Source organism: Didymella exigua (genome assembly GCF_010094145.1).
Source record: "Didymella exigua CBS 183.55 unplaced genomic scaffold M421scaffold_4, whole genome shotgun sequence".
NCBI classification, from domain to species: Eukaryota; Fungi; Ascomycota; class Dothideomycetes; order Pleosporales; family Didymellaceae; genus Didymella; species Didymella exigua.
In genome coordinates, this window is record NW_022984778.1 from 187,115 (window position 1) to 201,428 (window position 14,314).

General features: G+C 55.0%; 5 protein-coding genes across 5 annotated transcripts; 3 read left to right on the plus strand and 2 right to left on the minus strand.

Moving 5' to 3' along the window:
- The first annotated feature begins 122 nt into the window (after positions 1-122).
- Positions 123-2,915, plus strand: M421DRAFT_416784 (uncharacterized protein). The gene is made up of 4 exons (XM_033591197.1): positions 123-532; positions 589-1,676; positions 1,727-1,989; positions 2,060-2,915. The coding sequence occupies exons 1-4, from the start codon at positions 266-268 to the stop codon at positions 2,503-2,505; spliced, it is 2,064 nt and encodes a 687-aa protein (XP_033452307.1). The 5' UTR covers positions 123-265; the 3' UTR covers positions 2,506-2,915.
- A 624-nt stretch (positions 2,916-3,539) lies between these two features.
- M421DRAFT_416786 (uncharacterized protein) lies at positions 3,540-5,580 on the plus strand. Its single transcript, XM_033591198.1, has 2 exons — positions 3,540-3,835; positions 3,908-5,580. The coding sequence occupies exons 1-2, from the start codon at positions 3,762-3,764 to the stop codon at positions 5,316-5,318; spliced, it is 1,485 nt and encodes a 494-aa protein (XP_033452308.1). The 5' UTR covers positions 3,540-3,761; the 3' UTR covers positions 5,319-5,580.
- A 1,843-nt stretch (positions 5,581-7,423) lies between these two features.
- Positions 7,424-9,397, minus strand: M421DRAFT_416787 (T-complex protein 1 subunit delta). Its single transcript, XM_033591199.1, has 5 exons — positions 9,285-9,397; positions 9,181-9,232; positions 9,104-9,126; positions 9,012-9,041; positions 7,424-8,960 (listed from the first exon to the last, which is right to left on the minus strand). Exons 1-5 carry the CDS (start codon positions 9,330-9,332, stop codon positions 7,518-7,520), a joined length of 1,596 nt encoding a protein of 531 aa, XP_033452309.1. The 5' UTR covers positions 9,333-9,397; the 3' UTR covers positions 7,424-7,517.
- A 91-nt stretch (positions 9,398-9,488) lies between these two features.
- M421DRAFT_416788 (26S protease regulatory subunit 7) lies at positions 9,489-11,288 on the plus strand. Its single transcript, XM_033591200.1, has 3 exons — positions 9,489-9,724; positions 9,776-9,890; positions 9,943-11,288. Exons 1-3 carry the CDS (start codon positions 9,630-9,632, stop codon positions 11,050-11,052), a joined length of 1,320 nt encoding a protein of 439 aa, XP_033452310.1. The 5' UTR covers positions 9,489-9,629; the 3' UTR covers positions 11,053-11,288.
- Positions 11,289-11,567: 279 nt separating this feature from the next.
- On the minus strand, positions 11,568-14,221 carry M421DRAFT_416789 (succinate dehydrogenase subunit A). The gene is made up of 4 exons (XM_033591201.1): positions 13,953-14,221; positions 13,443-13,735; positions 13,222-13,386; positions 11,568-13,172 (listed from the first exon to the last, which is right to left on the minus strand). The coding sequence occupies exons 1-4, from the start codon at positions 13,992-13,994 to the stop codon at positions 11,729-11,731; spliced, it is 1,944 nt and encodes a 647-aa protein (XP_033452311.1). The 5' UTR covers positions 13,995-14,221; the 3' UTR covers positions 11,568-11,728.
- Positions 14,222-14,314: the final 93 nt, after the last annotated feature.

Consider the following 14,314-nt stretch of genomic DNA (forward strand, 5'->3'; position numbering starts at 1 on the left):
ACGCCGATAAACGCGCTAACGCATGCAGACGAAGAAAGCGCGGTCCCCACATCGCACGCTTCACGTGCCAGATTGACGTCCAAGCTGCGCGTCCGCTGTACATAGACGGCCTGGGCCCCATCGCTGGAGTTGGACTTGCGATTGCGTATATTGTTTGGAAATCGACACACGATGTTTTGGTGATTTCTTCGGCCGTTGTTATGATCTGGCAGCCCTCACGACCCCATCTTCGACCTTGAATCGTACGCGCTCCTGTCCCTGAGCCATGGACAGCATCATTGTCTCTGAGCTGGTCGCTCGATTGGGAGCTGAGGAGGAGTCGACCAAGAAGATGGCAGCGTTCAAACTCCAGACTGCCATCGGTGACCCTTCCTTCGCAGATGTCTTCATATACGAAGGAGGCTTGCCAAAGCTCAGGTTTCTGGCCCTGCATGCCACAGGAAATACTCTGGCCTATGGCCTCACGTCGCTGGCGCGCCTACTTGAGCTGGACAAGGGTTGGGATCACATCACAGATGATCTCATAGTGAGGGTGCGTTCTGTAGTGGAGATATCAGCAGATGGGGAGAACTGACGGAGGAGTGACAGATAGTCGACCTCGTAGTTGCGCAGCCGCTCGTCAATGTCAATCGAGGTGCCATGTCGGTGCTGGCAGCGATTGTTGGACACCCTCTCCACCGAACCTCCCATCCTGGTATCACTGGCTTCCAGCGACTCAAACCAGCCGTCGACACCCAACCCCAATTCCTCCCATCACTCGTCGAAAAGATCACCTCTGCCGACCATGCCCTCTGCGCAAATTCGCTTCAGCTGATCAACGCACTTATGCGTGATGCAATCGCACACGACGCCGACTTCGAAGCCCCGAAATTCATAAAGCAGCTACAAGAGCTTGGTGTGATCAAGAGCGTATACGCTCTCATGCAGAGCTCTGCAATACAAGACCTAGCTCACCCATTGCTCGACTTCCAGACGCTCACGAAGATACTGCTGCGCAACTGGCGGGAAGAGAAGGTCGATTTAGAGAAGTCAGATCATCGAAGGGCTATTCGGGGCTTGCATACTGCCAGTACCGCCGAGAAAGGAGATATCAAGAGCAGTAAGAAGCTGAAGTGGCGGCGATTAGGCTTCGACACAGAGTCGCCAGCGTGGGAGTTTGAATCTACAGGCTTCCTTGGTCTCATGGACTTCACCGACTACGTCTACAAGAACGAAGATGGATTCCAGAAGCTGTTACTCGAGCAGTCAGCAGAGGCCGCCGAACAGCGCTGTCCAATCGCTCGAGCAAGTTTGTCAGTGACATCGATTTTGTATGAGCATTTCGAGGTGGAAAGAGCAGACGATCTTGACTCTCAAAGATATACACTTCTGGAGTCTCGAGCAAACTTCGACCGCTCCTTCAGACCACTGCTGCTCCACTGGTCGAGGGTACACACAAGCGGTCTCAATGCGTTCATCCGGCTGTGGAAGACATCAGGGGCCCAACTGGAGGACTTCGATAAGATCGAAGAGCTGGTGCGGATCCTGATTGAGCAAGTTGTTGGCCAGGCACCCCGAACAAGGGAGATCAAGGACGTCGAAGAAGAACTAGCAGAGTTTGAGATTCAGAGACTGCGAGAGCTGCAGATGGAGTTACTCGAACTCACATATGAGGATGCATGGGGCCATCACTTGCGGTATGTTCATCGGCGGTGCCACTGCACATGCCAAGACTGACCTTGCGCAGCCAAGTTCGCGAAGAATTGAACCACGAGGCCCTTCAATTCATCAAAGAGCAGAGGATAAGGTGCTTACTTCAGGGCGGGTGGTTCCCAAGCGGCCTAGACCATAGCTCGGGTGGAGGGCCAGTCACAAGCAAGACCCTCAGCCGTGCAGTCCCCTCAGCGTGGCGTTTTGTGCGACTATCACACAACCGACGATATCTGCATTATGCCGACTTTGAAGAGAAGACAACAACGGAACCGAGGTTGGACGCCTTACAGGAGAAGAGTAAGTGCCACCAATCAGTCCAGGGTGCTTACTTGCGCGCGTAAACGCTGTGGCTGACATGCATTGACAGTCGATCTTTCCATTGTGTCCTCTGTCGTGAGCAATGTCTCGGCAGAAGCGCCCTCTTCGTCCTCGTCTGACAGCACGGTAAAGAGCCTTCCACATGAACGAGCGACTACCTCGACCAAGATCACGATCCATGGTTACCTACTTGCTACCAGCCACTCGCGGCAGGCATCCAGTGGTTCAGGCACGGGTCGTAAAGAGTCGGTTTTACTGCAATTGTACCCGCAGAGTCACACTCTTGCCTCAGAATGGCTTGACGGGTTGTTGATGCTGCTGAACCAACAGCCTATTACAGCAGACACCAATAAGCTCGTGAACTTCATCGGCGGCTACGGGCTGAAGATTCGCCTGCTGAACGTGCGCTTCGAAGACGTAGGCTTAGAGGAGCCGATTCTACCGAGTCGCGAAGGCTTGAACGACGAGTATTATTACGACATAGCCGGAGCGTGAGGCTGAGCACAGTTGTTTCTATTGGTAACGCTGCCCACTTCTTTGACAAACGTGGGCATTGAAGAAGGCGTCCCTGGAACCGGGCTGAGGGGATCGAAGACCTCAATCGCGCGTATCGAAAATTTATGGATTTTGACATAGCATTATTCACTCAAGCTCCTGAGACTGGATTTGGCAGGCAGATGAAGACCTCTCCGTCGAGCAGACGTTGATAACCTTGGATCTAACATGGGCGAATTTTGGGAGGGCGGCTATCTGTTGACGGGCGCTGGTTGAGATTTACTCTGAGAGATACCCTGCTTGTGACATTGCGAATCATAGCAAAACACCATGGATTTCTATTGGCAATACATGGGTCGTGCATGTCATTCAGCTTGTTGTCGTTCCACAATCGCATGCGAGTAGCGGAGTACAGAATGTGCGTGGTCGTGCAAGTGCTACTGTGTGATGTCCGGCTTACTCGTGATCCAGCAAAGCGGATGCGTGTCCCGCCTGAGGCATGCCGTCCCAAACAAAGAATGACGACACGAATCGTAGGGGCAGTCTACGAGCGCAATCCAACATAGACATCTGCAGCTGTGACCCTCTCCGACAGCCGCGATTTTCGCGAGCTAGACGGTGTGTTCCAGTCCGACGACACTAAGAGTAAGCGTTCAGCGTTTCAGGCGAACACGGAAGAAGTGGAGACGAGAGAGGCGGGGGGTCTGTGTGCAAGGTACCACCACGCAGGGTCATCATTGGAGAGCTTCGGTCGCGTTGTGAGTTTGCTGCCCGTGCTGTCGTTCATCTGAGTACGTTGATAGGGTGTTCCAAGGGTATACCTGGTCTATCGGTCGACTTTCAACAGGCGTGACCGGCGGTCTGACTGACTTTCGGTTCCTGGTCCATTGCAAGCCTGCGGCGGGTCCAGATGAAGTTGAAGTTGAGGAGTACACGTCGTTGGCGGCATTAGCGCAGGTGTTGGCATCCGACTCGCAGCTTCGCACATGCGGGCTGTCGTCGTATGCTGCTAATAAGCCCTCACATTGTTTCTGTTCCATTCCAGCTCCGTTTTGCTTCTTTGTTGATTCTTCAACCCGTCAAACCCTCGCCTGTCCATCATTGCCGCCATTGGGCAATCCCTCCCGGGCGATCATCCCACCAGCCCTTGCACCTTCAGAGTCGTGAGGCCGACACACTTCGGTCAGGGCGTGAATCCTCTGCAGGCCCCCGTATGTACCTGGAATCGGCCGTCGCGCCACACTGCAACCGAAGCCATGGGGAGAAGAACAAAGGCAGTTCCTCCGCCGCTACAGCAAGTCGACTACGACGCGCTTCCGTGTTCAGTACGGTACGTGTCCCAGCTCTTTCTGATTTGCCAAATGTGTGATGAGGCGCGTCAAGCTAACCCACGCTTCTGCAGGAGAAAGTACTTTTCATCCTTCGAGCGACTGCAAATACAACAGCAGGCCCCCGGCACCGGTGACCAGACGAGTGGGCCGTCTTCAGCATCCTCTTCTTTAGCAGCTTCGAGCACACCGTTCAGTCGTCTTCACTCGAGACGCCGAGCACAGACTGCGACTGCCAGGAGTCAGCAGGAGCCTGAATTCACAAAAGCAGAGGCTGCATTCTTTCTTTCGCTACCTGATAAGGTGCGGAAGCAGCACTTCTCCGCTGAGGAGCAGGTAATTCTTTTTGCCAAGTGCGACCAGGCGCTCCTTCCTCCTTCCCGTGACCAGGAAGCGGACGAAGTAGCTAAACAACGCTTCCACGACTTTCACTTCGATTTCTCCACCGACGACCTTGACAACGCTTCAAAGCTCAGAGAACCACCACGTGGGCGCCGCTCCTCCATTTCTACTTATAGCCCTTACCGGCCTTCATTCAACCTTTCACCCAAATCAAAGAAAGAGCGGGAAGCAGAAAGCAGTATATTCTTCATCGACATCATGGATTCGCCATCTACACGTCCTGCAGTATTCAGGCGAACATTGTCGCTGGGCGGCCCACCCATTTGTCACCCAACTTGTGCTTCAGCAGGTTCAGCTTCCCCGCTGTTCATCTTCCCAGCAGAGTATCGACCACGACACCAACGATCACAATCGTCGGCGCTCTCTGGACGACGATCTTTGTATACTCCACCGACACCCACCTTTGATCCAGAGGCCAAATACTACCAGGATCCGGAAACACGGACGAAGCTACGCATGTACCTTGCATCGCCGCAGAAATTTGACGAGGCCATTGAGTTTGGGTTCCCTTCTAGTGCTGAGCAGGAAAACGCCTTGCCCCACTATCAACTGCCTCCGGTCACCCAGCACTCACGCAAGTTCAGTCGAGACATGCATACGTTCTTCAGGGATGGCACACTTTCCTCCTTCGAGGACCCGAACAGCGGTAACCAAGGCCTTGAGTCTGACGGTGACTCCACTGTCGATTTCGAATCACCGCGCACACCCTCAAGCGCAGGCTTGTCGTTTGGTCTTTACACGCGCCAGATGTCTTCAGTCGACTCAAGTGGCCTGCCAACTTCGCACCCAAGCCCAGGGCATCCGAACCGCGAGATGACGCTGCGCATGACTCTTACTCGGCCCGACCTTCGAGCGGATGAAGATGCGCTATACGGCTGGCAGCACCAATCTCAGCACCAGCACCAGAAGTCGACGGTGACAGCAACTGTCCAGGACGACCCGTTCGCTCTCGAAGAGCTTGTTCTGACCGACGATCAGACCGGTACCAAGGGACCATTCTACGTCAAGCCCAAGCCTAAGGGCAGTCTGGTCACGCGGCTCCTGAAGCGCGCGAGTCTCAAGGGACGATATCCCACAACCTGATCGCCAAAAATCACGTTTTCTTTGTCGTTCCATTCCACGACTCATGTATTCCAATCTCCAGCGACCATATTGTTGCATGTTAGCGAGCGTTCTGCTTCAAGCTACTCACGGCTATGTACGATGACGATATGCATGGACGAGGCGTTTCAATTTCACTTCTATTAATGTCCATTATTCGACTAAAGACAGACAGCAATCTTGAAGAGAAGACCACTGAATAAAAAGTTCTGAGCTGCCTTTGCGGCACTCCACTAGACGGAAGTCGCTGTTTTACTATTTGATTCTTCGATCCAATGACTCTCACCTAGTGGCCTTGGGGCTCAGGCTAGTGTATTTGCTGCCGGTAGTCACGGCATAAAGAATGCTTGTCTTTACAACATTCTCTAGGTTCTCTGATTTTGCGAGTCGTAAAACTGCAGATAGCGTTCTGTCTCTTCGCCACACTTACCTCTGCATCGGCTCACCTCCTCTCGCCCCACGCCTCGCCTTGCGACGATCATTTTACCCAGGCGCCAGAACCTTGTATATACCCAATGCGTCGCTTTCGGCGTTACCCGTTTTGCTACGGGACTAGTCGAGGCTGCCGAAAACGGTCAGACTTTTTAAGGACTCGAGTCGTATTCTGCCTTGCACAGAGGAACGAAGGCAGCGACATGCCATTTCCCGGAAACGGCGTAGTCCCAAATCGGTGATTCCAAGCGGACGAGCATTTAGGTCGCGGTGCTACTGTTGAAACATCGCACATCTTATGGCCCGCTGCCTGGCCGCGTTTCTGGTCAAGCCACAACATGACTGCCGTGTTGTGGCAGTGGTAGGTGGTGCAACTGCCGTGCTTGGGGCGTACAAGAGATGATCACACCGTTCCGATGCAGATCTTCAGAGGAACAACACACCGAATCATCATTGTCGCGGCTATGCTCTGCACGGAACCGCAGTCGGGCGCTAAAGTAGAGGCCTGAGGCTGTTGACCTCCCAGTAGACGGGTCCTTTGGCCTCCATATGTGCGATGAGATCCTAGTACGATTGTAGCATAATCGTAGTATGATGATCGAGGAGTTTGATACTAGATGATTTCTGCCAGAAGCTACATACGTCGGTGAAGCATTCGCACATCCCCTTGGCAAGGAGCGTGTCAATATGGACTGCAAAGTCTCAACACGACCCCCTGCATCGGAAGAGACATTTCAGAGCATCGGCTGCGCCCCAGGCAGTGCACCTTGAACAGAATTCCCGTATTTTCGAGTGGAAACTGCTTGTCCTGCGATCTCAGGCTGTGGACTCCCATGTCCACTCGCTTCCCCCCATGCATCCCTGTGGTCCCACATGCTCAACCAACGACATGAGTGCAGACTCCACCTCGCAATTGCTCAGCAGCCACATCCATCTTTGCGCGGCGACTTCGTGGTGATGGTGTCCGACTAGGTGGGTTTGGCGCTCCGGTGAAAGCTTCAGTTCGCGTGGTAGGCTACTGTTTCAGGGCGCCTAGGGCCGTGGTGTACATAGCCGCCTTGCGTGAATGACGGCTAGCCGTCAGCCTCTGCGCGGAGGGCCTTGATCTGTCCCGCTGTGAGATTGTTTCCGCGAAAGGCTTCCGTTGTGTGACCCAGAGGATTTAACGGCTGTGCGATTGTGTGATACTAGCAGGCTGGAATGAGGACTTCACTTTGGTGCAAGCTGCAAGTGCGATTCTATGCAGAGCATAGCCGTGATGGTTGGCAGTTCAGTATTGCGTATTGATTACTGCCGTTTAGAAACGGCTTATGCGCGTCGACGAGATGTTTGCATGAGCATGACGTGGCCGGATACATGTGCGATGTCTTGCAGCAGGTGCAGCTCGTGCACCCCGATTTCGAGACTGTATGCAAGGCAGCGAATCCGTGGAGTGAAATGCGTGGAAAGCATGCAGGGACTTTGCACGAGTCCAAGGCAAGGGACGAGACAATAGTTGGGAAAGAGCAGCGTGCAAGAGAGAGGAGGTAATGAGCCCATTAACCTGGTCTGGACACGGAGATCAGTCAGTCAACACCGCTGGGTGAATGGGAATAACATGTTCAAGGACACCTGCGATAGCAGTCAATATGCGGCTCTGCATCAAGATAAGACGGTGCGTGAAGTGCGCTTCGGTAGCTTTTCATTATTCATGTGCCTTGCTTGACAGGCATCTTCATTCATACATGTCTACCACTGCAATCTCCAAGCTTACCGCGACAGGGCAATATCGTCGATGCGCAGGATCATCTTCACAGTCTCCGCCGCCAGCTCGATGGCGCTTGTGCTGACGAGCAAGGGCTGGAGAACGTTCTCTTCGGCGATGTCGTTCTTGACGCCGCCGCTCTTGATGCTGATTCCGGCGTTCTTCTGCTCCTGTGCGTGCCTATGTCTCAGCTCTGTGACGACCTTGATGCTGTTCAGGCCAGCGTTCTCGGCCAGTGTTGTGGGAATGACTTCCATGGCGTCGGCGAAGGCTTTCCAGCAGATTGCTTCTGTGCCGGTAAGCTCGCGGGCGCGCAGGGAAAGCTGGTGTGCGATCTCAATTTCCGGAGCACCTCCACCGGCAAGGAGAGCCTTCTTCTTGACCAGGGAGCGGATTGCGCAGTGGGCGTCGTGCAGAGAACGCTCCGTCTCATCCAGGATGAGCGTGTTGGCTCCTCGGCAAACGATGGAAACGGTCGATGCGGCTGACTTGACACCAGACACCTTGACGTAGCGGGCGCCCGAAGCCTGGACTTCCTCGACGAGATCTGCCGAACCAAGCTTGTCCTCGGTGAACGAATCGACGTCTGCAATTGGCTTGCAGCCAGTGCTCTTGCAGATGAACTCGATCTCATCACGCTCAATGTCCTTGATGACCATGATCTTGAGCTTGGACAAGAAATGCAAGCTCAGATCGTTTACGGCGTCGCGCAAAATCGACTTCTGGATGAAGAGGACATTGCACTTTGCCTTCTGGATTTTCTTGACCATGTTGAGCAGGTAGGTTCGCTCCTCCTTGAGAATCTTGTCCATCTGTCTGTAGTCATTGACGACGATCTGGTTCTCCATATCTGGCTTGGGAGGGCTCAGCTGGAACTGAATGAGACCTATCCGTGCCTTCTCCTTGATTGTGGGTCCACCGGCGCTCTTCACTACGGGCTGTCTGAGCACCAAGCCATCAATCATCTCGCTGTCCTCGATAGTGCCACCCTGCTTCTTGATCATCCTGATGTTCTTCAGGTCGACGTTGTCGGCAGTCTTGGGATCAATGATCTTCAGGACCGAGTCGACAGCCATGATAGGCAGCTTGGGCTCTTGTGCAACAATTTTGGACGAAAGGGCGGTGGTCGCGGTCTTGAGGAGAGTCGGTCTGTCGGTGAGAGAGATGGGGATTGACATGTCTGTCAGGATCTGTATCGCCTCGCGTGCGGCGCGCTGGAAGGCCTCTGAGATGACGGTAGGGTGGATGCCCTTGGACAGCAGACGCTCGGCGGCACCCAGCAGACTTCCAGCAATGACGATGACCGATGTCGTGCCGTCTCCGGCCTCGATATCTTGGGCGTGTGCGAGGTCGACGAGCATCTTCGCAGAGGGATGGAGAACACTCATCTGACTGAGCATAGTGGCTCCGTCGTTGGTGATGATGGTTTCGCCCTTGCCAGTTTGGATCTGCCAGCAGTTAGTCCTGGCGCGTCTCCAAATATCTGCCATAGTCCATACCATCTTGTCCATTCCCTTTGGTCCCAAAGACTGTCCTGTGTCAGTATTCTCTCTCAAGACAAAGCTCCCCCGCACTCGGTAGTGGGACCTACTGTTCGGATCGCGTCTGCCACAGCTGCACATGTTGATTAGTACAGAGCTCGTGATATTACTTCGGGAGCCGACGTACCTCGTGCGGCAATGATGTTGGCGCTGCGAACAGCTCTGGGCTTCTCCTTGTCCTGCAGGCTGCATCAGTCAATGTTTTTGTGCCTATGCAGCTGTGTGAATCACCTTGAAGGCAGCATTTCCGCTGCCACCGTTCGCGACTTGTGCAGCCATCTTGTGTTGTATGCGGTAAACAAAGACTAAAGAGGGGTATCGTGGGGTGAAGGCGCGTGGTTGCTGTCGCCCAAAGTTATTTTGCAGCGCGACCGCCGCGGGCAGTACTAGCCAAGCCAGAGAGAGCTCCGACCGCCGACTTGCCTCCGTCACAGCGGCCATCACCACCTCGCCCGCATCAGCAACAACCCACCCGCGCCTCTCACCACCCGTTCTCTCCTTACAAGCCACGTCTATCCTTGGCAGTAGCATCCCCATCAGCACCACCGATATTACGCCCTCGTCCTAACCGCAAACATGCCCAGCGCCACGGGCTCCAGCTGGGAGAAGTACCAGAAGAACTTCGCCGACGACGAGGTTGAGGAAAAGAAGATCACACCCCTCACCGATGAGTAGGTGGCTCATTTAATCTGCAAGGGAAGCCGGTAGCTGACATGGTGCAGAGACATTCAGGTGCTGAAGACGTACGGCGCGGCACCCTACGGCGCGGAGCTCAGGAAGCTCGAGAAGGAGATCAAGGACAAGCAGCAGACAATAAACGAGAAGATTGGTGTCAAGGTGCCAACGTCCATTACATCCCCGTATCGCGACAGCAGCTCACACAGCGCAGGAATCAGACACCGGGCTCGCTCCGCCGCACCTCTGGGATATCGCCGCCGACCGCCAACGAATGCAAGAAGAGCAGCCCCTGCAGGTCGCCCGCTGCACCAAGATAATACAAGACGAGAAGGACTCGGAGAAGAGCAAATATGTCATCAACGTCAAGCAGATCGCCAAATTCGTCGTCAACCTCGGAGAGCGCGTCTCGCCCACAGATATCGAGGAGGGCATGCGGGTGGGTGTCGACCGCAACAAGTACCAGATCCTGCTGCCTCTGCCGCCCAAGATCGATCCCTCGGTCACCATGATGACGGTCGAGGACAAGCCGGACGTCACATACGGAGATGTAGGAGGCTGCAAGGAGCAGATCGAGAAGCTGCGAGAGGTCGTCGAGATGCCCCTACTGTCGCCAGAACGCTTCGTCAACCTCGGTATCGACCCCCCGAAGGGCGCTCTTCTCTATGGCCCCCCCGGAACCGGAAAGACACTATGCGCGCGAGCCGTCGCCAACCGCACAGATGCCACCTTCATTCGAGTCATCGGTTCCGAGCTAGTCCAGAAGTACGTCGGCGAGGGAGCGCGTATGGTTAGGGAGCTATTTGAGATGGCGCGGACAAAGAAGGCGTGCATCATCTTCTTCGACGAAATCGATGCCGTGGGTGGCGCGCGTTTCGACGACGGCGCAGGCGGCGACAACGAAGTGCAGCGTACCATGTTGGAGCTCATTACACAACTCGACGGCTTCGACGCCCGAGGAAACATCAAGGTCATGTTCGCCACAAACAGACCCTCCACCCTCGATCCCGCGCTCATGCGTCCCGGCCGTATCGACCGCAAGATCGAGTTCTCGCTCCCCGACATGGAGGGCCGCGCAAACATCCTGCGCATCCACGCGAAGAGCATGAGCGTCGAGCGCGACATCCGCTGGGAGCTCATCTCGCGTCTGTGCCCGAACAGCACCGGCGCGGAGCTGAGGAGTGTGGCGACAGAGGCCGGCATGTTTGCCATCCGCGCGAGGAGGAAGGTCGCGACCGAGAAGGACTTCCTGGCTGCCGTCGACAAGGTTATCAAGGGCAACCTCAAGTTCAACTCTACCGCGACGTACATGCAGTACAACTAGACGCAGTTCCGTGGGGGAAGGATGGCTGCAACGCTGCAGCGGATCGAGAGCTCGGCTCTTGTATGACTAGATATCACGAGAGCTATCAATGTAGCCATAATGCATGCTTGAACAATGAGTAAATGAATGCATCCGGAGCCGTGAACTCAGATCGTGGATTGATGACGGCCCGCATGCTCGCTTGAAGTTGGAGAGAGAACGTCATTTTGAGGTCGTACTGCAGGAGTCCCGTTCGTATGTGAGCTATTGGAACCTTGGGGTATGATCGGTGATATCAAATACCGCACATTTCTCGGGGAAGCATTCTCACTGTTGACCACGCCACATAAAGGGGTTCCGTAAGAGATGCGGTTAGAGATGCGGTTAGAGATGCGGTTAGAGATGCGGTTGGCCTCGCTTGCTTCCACGATCGTTGATCAGCAAGAAGGTTCTTGTTCAGTTCATCCGCTGCGAGAGCTGCTAGACCAAGTTACAAGGTCGTTTGAGTCAATGACACGCGTGAATAGGGGGGTAGGGGAAGGGTTGTTTGTTTCGTTTGCATTGTTGTGCTCGAAAGTAACTGAAGTACGAAATCTCTAGCATGCATTGCCGATCACCCATCCAATATACATAGAATACAGGACAAACTCCTCCGTCTTTTTCCTCTGCGACCCTCTGACCCACTCACGAGAGCCTTCTAGTACGTTCGCTTGAACGGCGGTACAGCCTTGCATTCGTTCTCGTCCAGTGTCGTACCGACGACCCTCCTGTAGCCGAGCTCAGTCTTGCCGTGAGGCTGCTTCTGCCACGACAGAGTGTGCTTCATCCAGTTCTCGTCGTCACGTTCGGGGAAGTCCTCGCGGGCGTGTGCTCCTCTCGATTCTTTGCGGTTGGCGGCAGACTCAGCGGTCTGGACGGCGCAAGTGAGCAAGTTCCTCAACTCAAGGGTCTCCACAAGATCGGAGTTCCAGATCATGCTGCGGTCCTTAATACCAACGTCGGCGAAGGTGGAGTCGACCTCGTGCATCTTCTTGACACCCTCATCCAGCGACTCCTGTGTGCGGAAGACAGCGACGTCGTTCTGCATAACTTTCTGCATGGCAAGTCGGATCTCAGCCGTCGACTTGGATCCCTCGGAGGTGCGGACCTTGTCGATGACGGAGATAGACTCGGCACCAGCATCGGCGGAGACGGGGTCGGCCTTCTGGCCAGGGCTGAAGTTGTCGCGGATTGTGTGAGAGACTGCGCGGCCGAAAACAATGAGATCCAGAAGGGAGTTGGCGCCGAGACGGTTGGCACCGTGGACGGATACGGAGGCGGCCTCACCGCAGGCGAACAGACCGGGAACGACCTGGTCGTTGCCCTCACCATCCTGTGTGATAACTTCACCGGTGTACTTGGTGGGAATACCACCCATGTTGTAGTGGACGGTGGGCAGGACGGGGATGGGCTGCTTGGTAACATCGACACCGGCGAAGATGGCGGCGGTCTCAGAGATACCGGGCAGGCGTTCGTGAAGAACCTCAGGAGGCAAATGGCTGAGCTGGAGGTAGATGTGATCCTTGTCAGGTCCAACACCACGTCCCTCACGGATCTCAAGTGTCATCGAACGAGAGACGACGTCACGGGAGGCAAGATCCTTGGCAGTAGGTGCGTAACGTTCCATGAATCGCTCACCCTCGGAGTTTAGCAGGTAACCTCCCTCACCACGAGAACCCTCGGTGATCAAGCAGCCAGCTCCGTAGATACCAGTGGGATGGAACTGGACGAACTCGAGATCCTGATTGGGCAGACCAGCACGGGCAACCATGGCCATGCCGTCGCCGGTACATGTGTGAGCAGACGTGCAGGAGAAGTAGGCACGTCCGTAACCTCCGGTAGCCAGAACGGTGTTCTTCGCAATGAACCTGTGGATTGTGCCGTCTTCTTGGTTGTAGGCAACGACACCCTTGCAGACGCCGTCCTCCATGATCAAGTCGGTGGCGAAATATTCGATGAAGTACTTCGTGTTGTGGCGCAGAGACTGTCCGTACAGTGTGTGGAGAAGGGCGTGGCCAGTTCGGTCAGCGGCAGCGCAGCATCGGTAGGCCTGTCCACCCTTGCCGTACTTCTGGGACTGACCACCGAAGGCACGCTGGTAGCTAGAAAGAGTCAGCAGTTTGCACCTGCGAAGGTATCGTGGGGTCGTACATCTTGCCATCGTCTGTTCGAGAGAAAGGGCAACCGTAGTTCTCGAGCTCAATAACGGACTGGGGCGCCTCTCTTGTCATGTAGTGGATAGCGTCCTGGTCACCGAGCCAATCTGAGCCCTTGACGGTATCGTACATGTGCCATCTCCAGTCGTCCTCGTGCATGCTAGAGTTGTTGTCAGCCTTCTGGTGCACTTTGAATGTACGGTGCTTGAGACGTACTTTCCGAGAGCGGCATTGATACCACCCTGCGCGGCAACAGTGTGCGAACGCGTGGGGAAGAGCTTGGAGATACAGGCGGTGTTGAAGCCAGCCTCAGCAAGACCGAAGGCTGCACGCAGACCGGCACCTCCAGCACCAACGACGATGGCATCGTACTCGTGGTCGATAACAGGATACTTGCTGGAGATGAACCCTGAAGCCTCCTTGGCCTTGAGGTTCTCGGTAGCAAAGATGCGAGCGGCGGGCCGTGTCGACGAGAAAGCGCGTGACGGTGTGCGAATGCTCTTCGAGAGCTGTGGCGGTATTAGTTAGCCATTGTCCCATCTACACGCACAAGAGGTTGCGCCTGCATCCACGCATCGCCCACGAAGCCATTGAGAAGCCTTGGCAGCATCGTCGACATTGTGCCAGGGTGCTGTGGGATGTGAGGCACACGCCTCGGTGTGGCGGATGCCGGGTTCGAGAGCTCGAAGGCGGTGGGTGGCGCATAAAGCTTCGGACGGAACTCACCTGGCTGGCAAACTGCGTGCGACGCATCCTGGCGAAGCTCATGATGGCGGTAGCCGTGGAGTGGAGAGCGGAGGTGGTGTGGGAGACCTTTGGCGGTTTTCGATGTCGCAAGTCAATGATGGTACGTCCCCTGACAAACTAGTTTGTATGATTGGTACGGGAAAGGCCTCGGCAGAGTCGGCTCTTCACGAAGGAGCAGCGGGATCGAAGCGTCTGCTCCGGCTTTTCACGAACGAATTTGATGTGTTCGCCCCAGACGGACGTTGAAGTGTGGAGTTTACATAGCTGTGTACGGGTATCAAGCCCATCTTATTACACTTGATCACACATATCCGGGTCAGACAAGGCTGACCCGCATAACC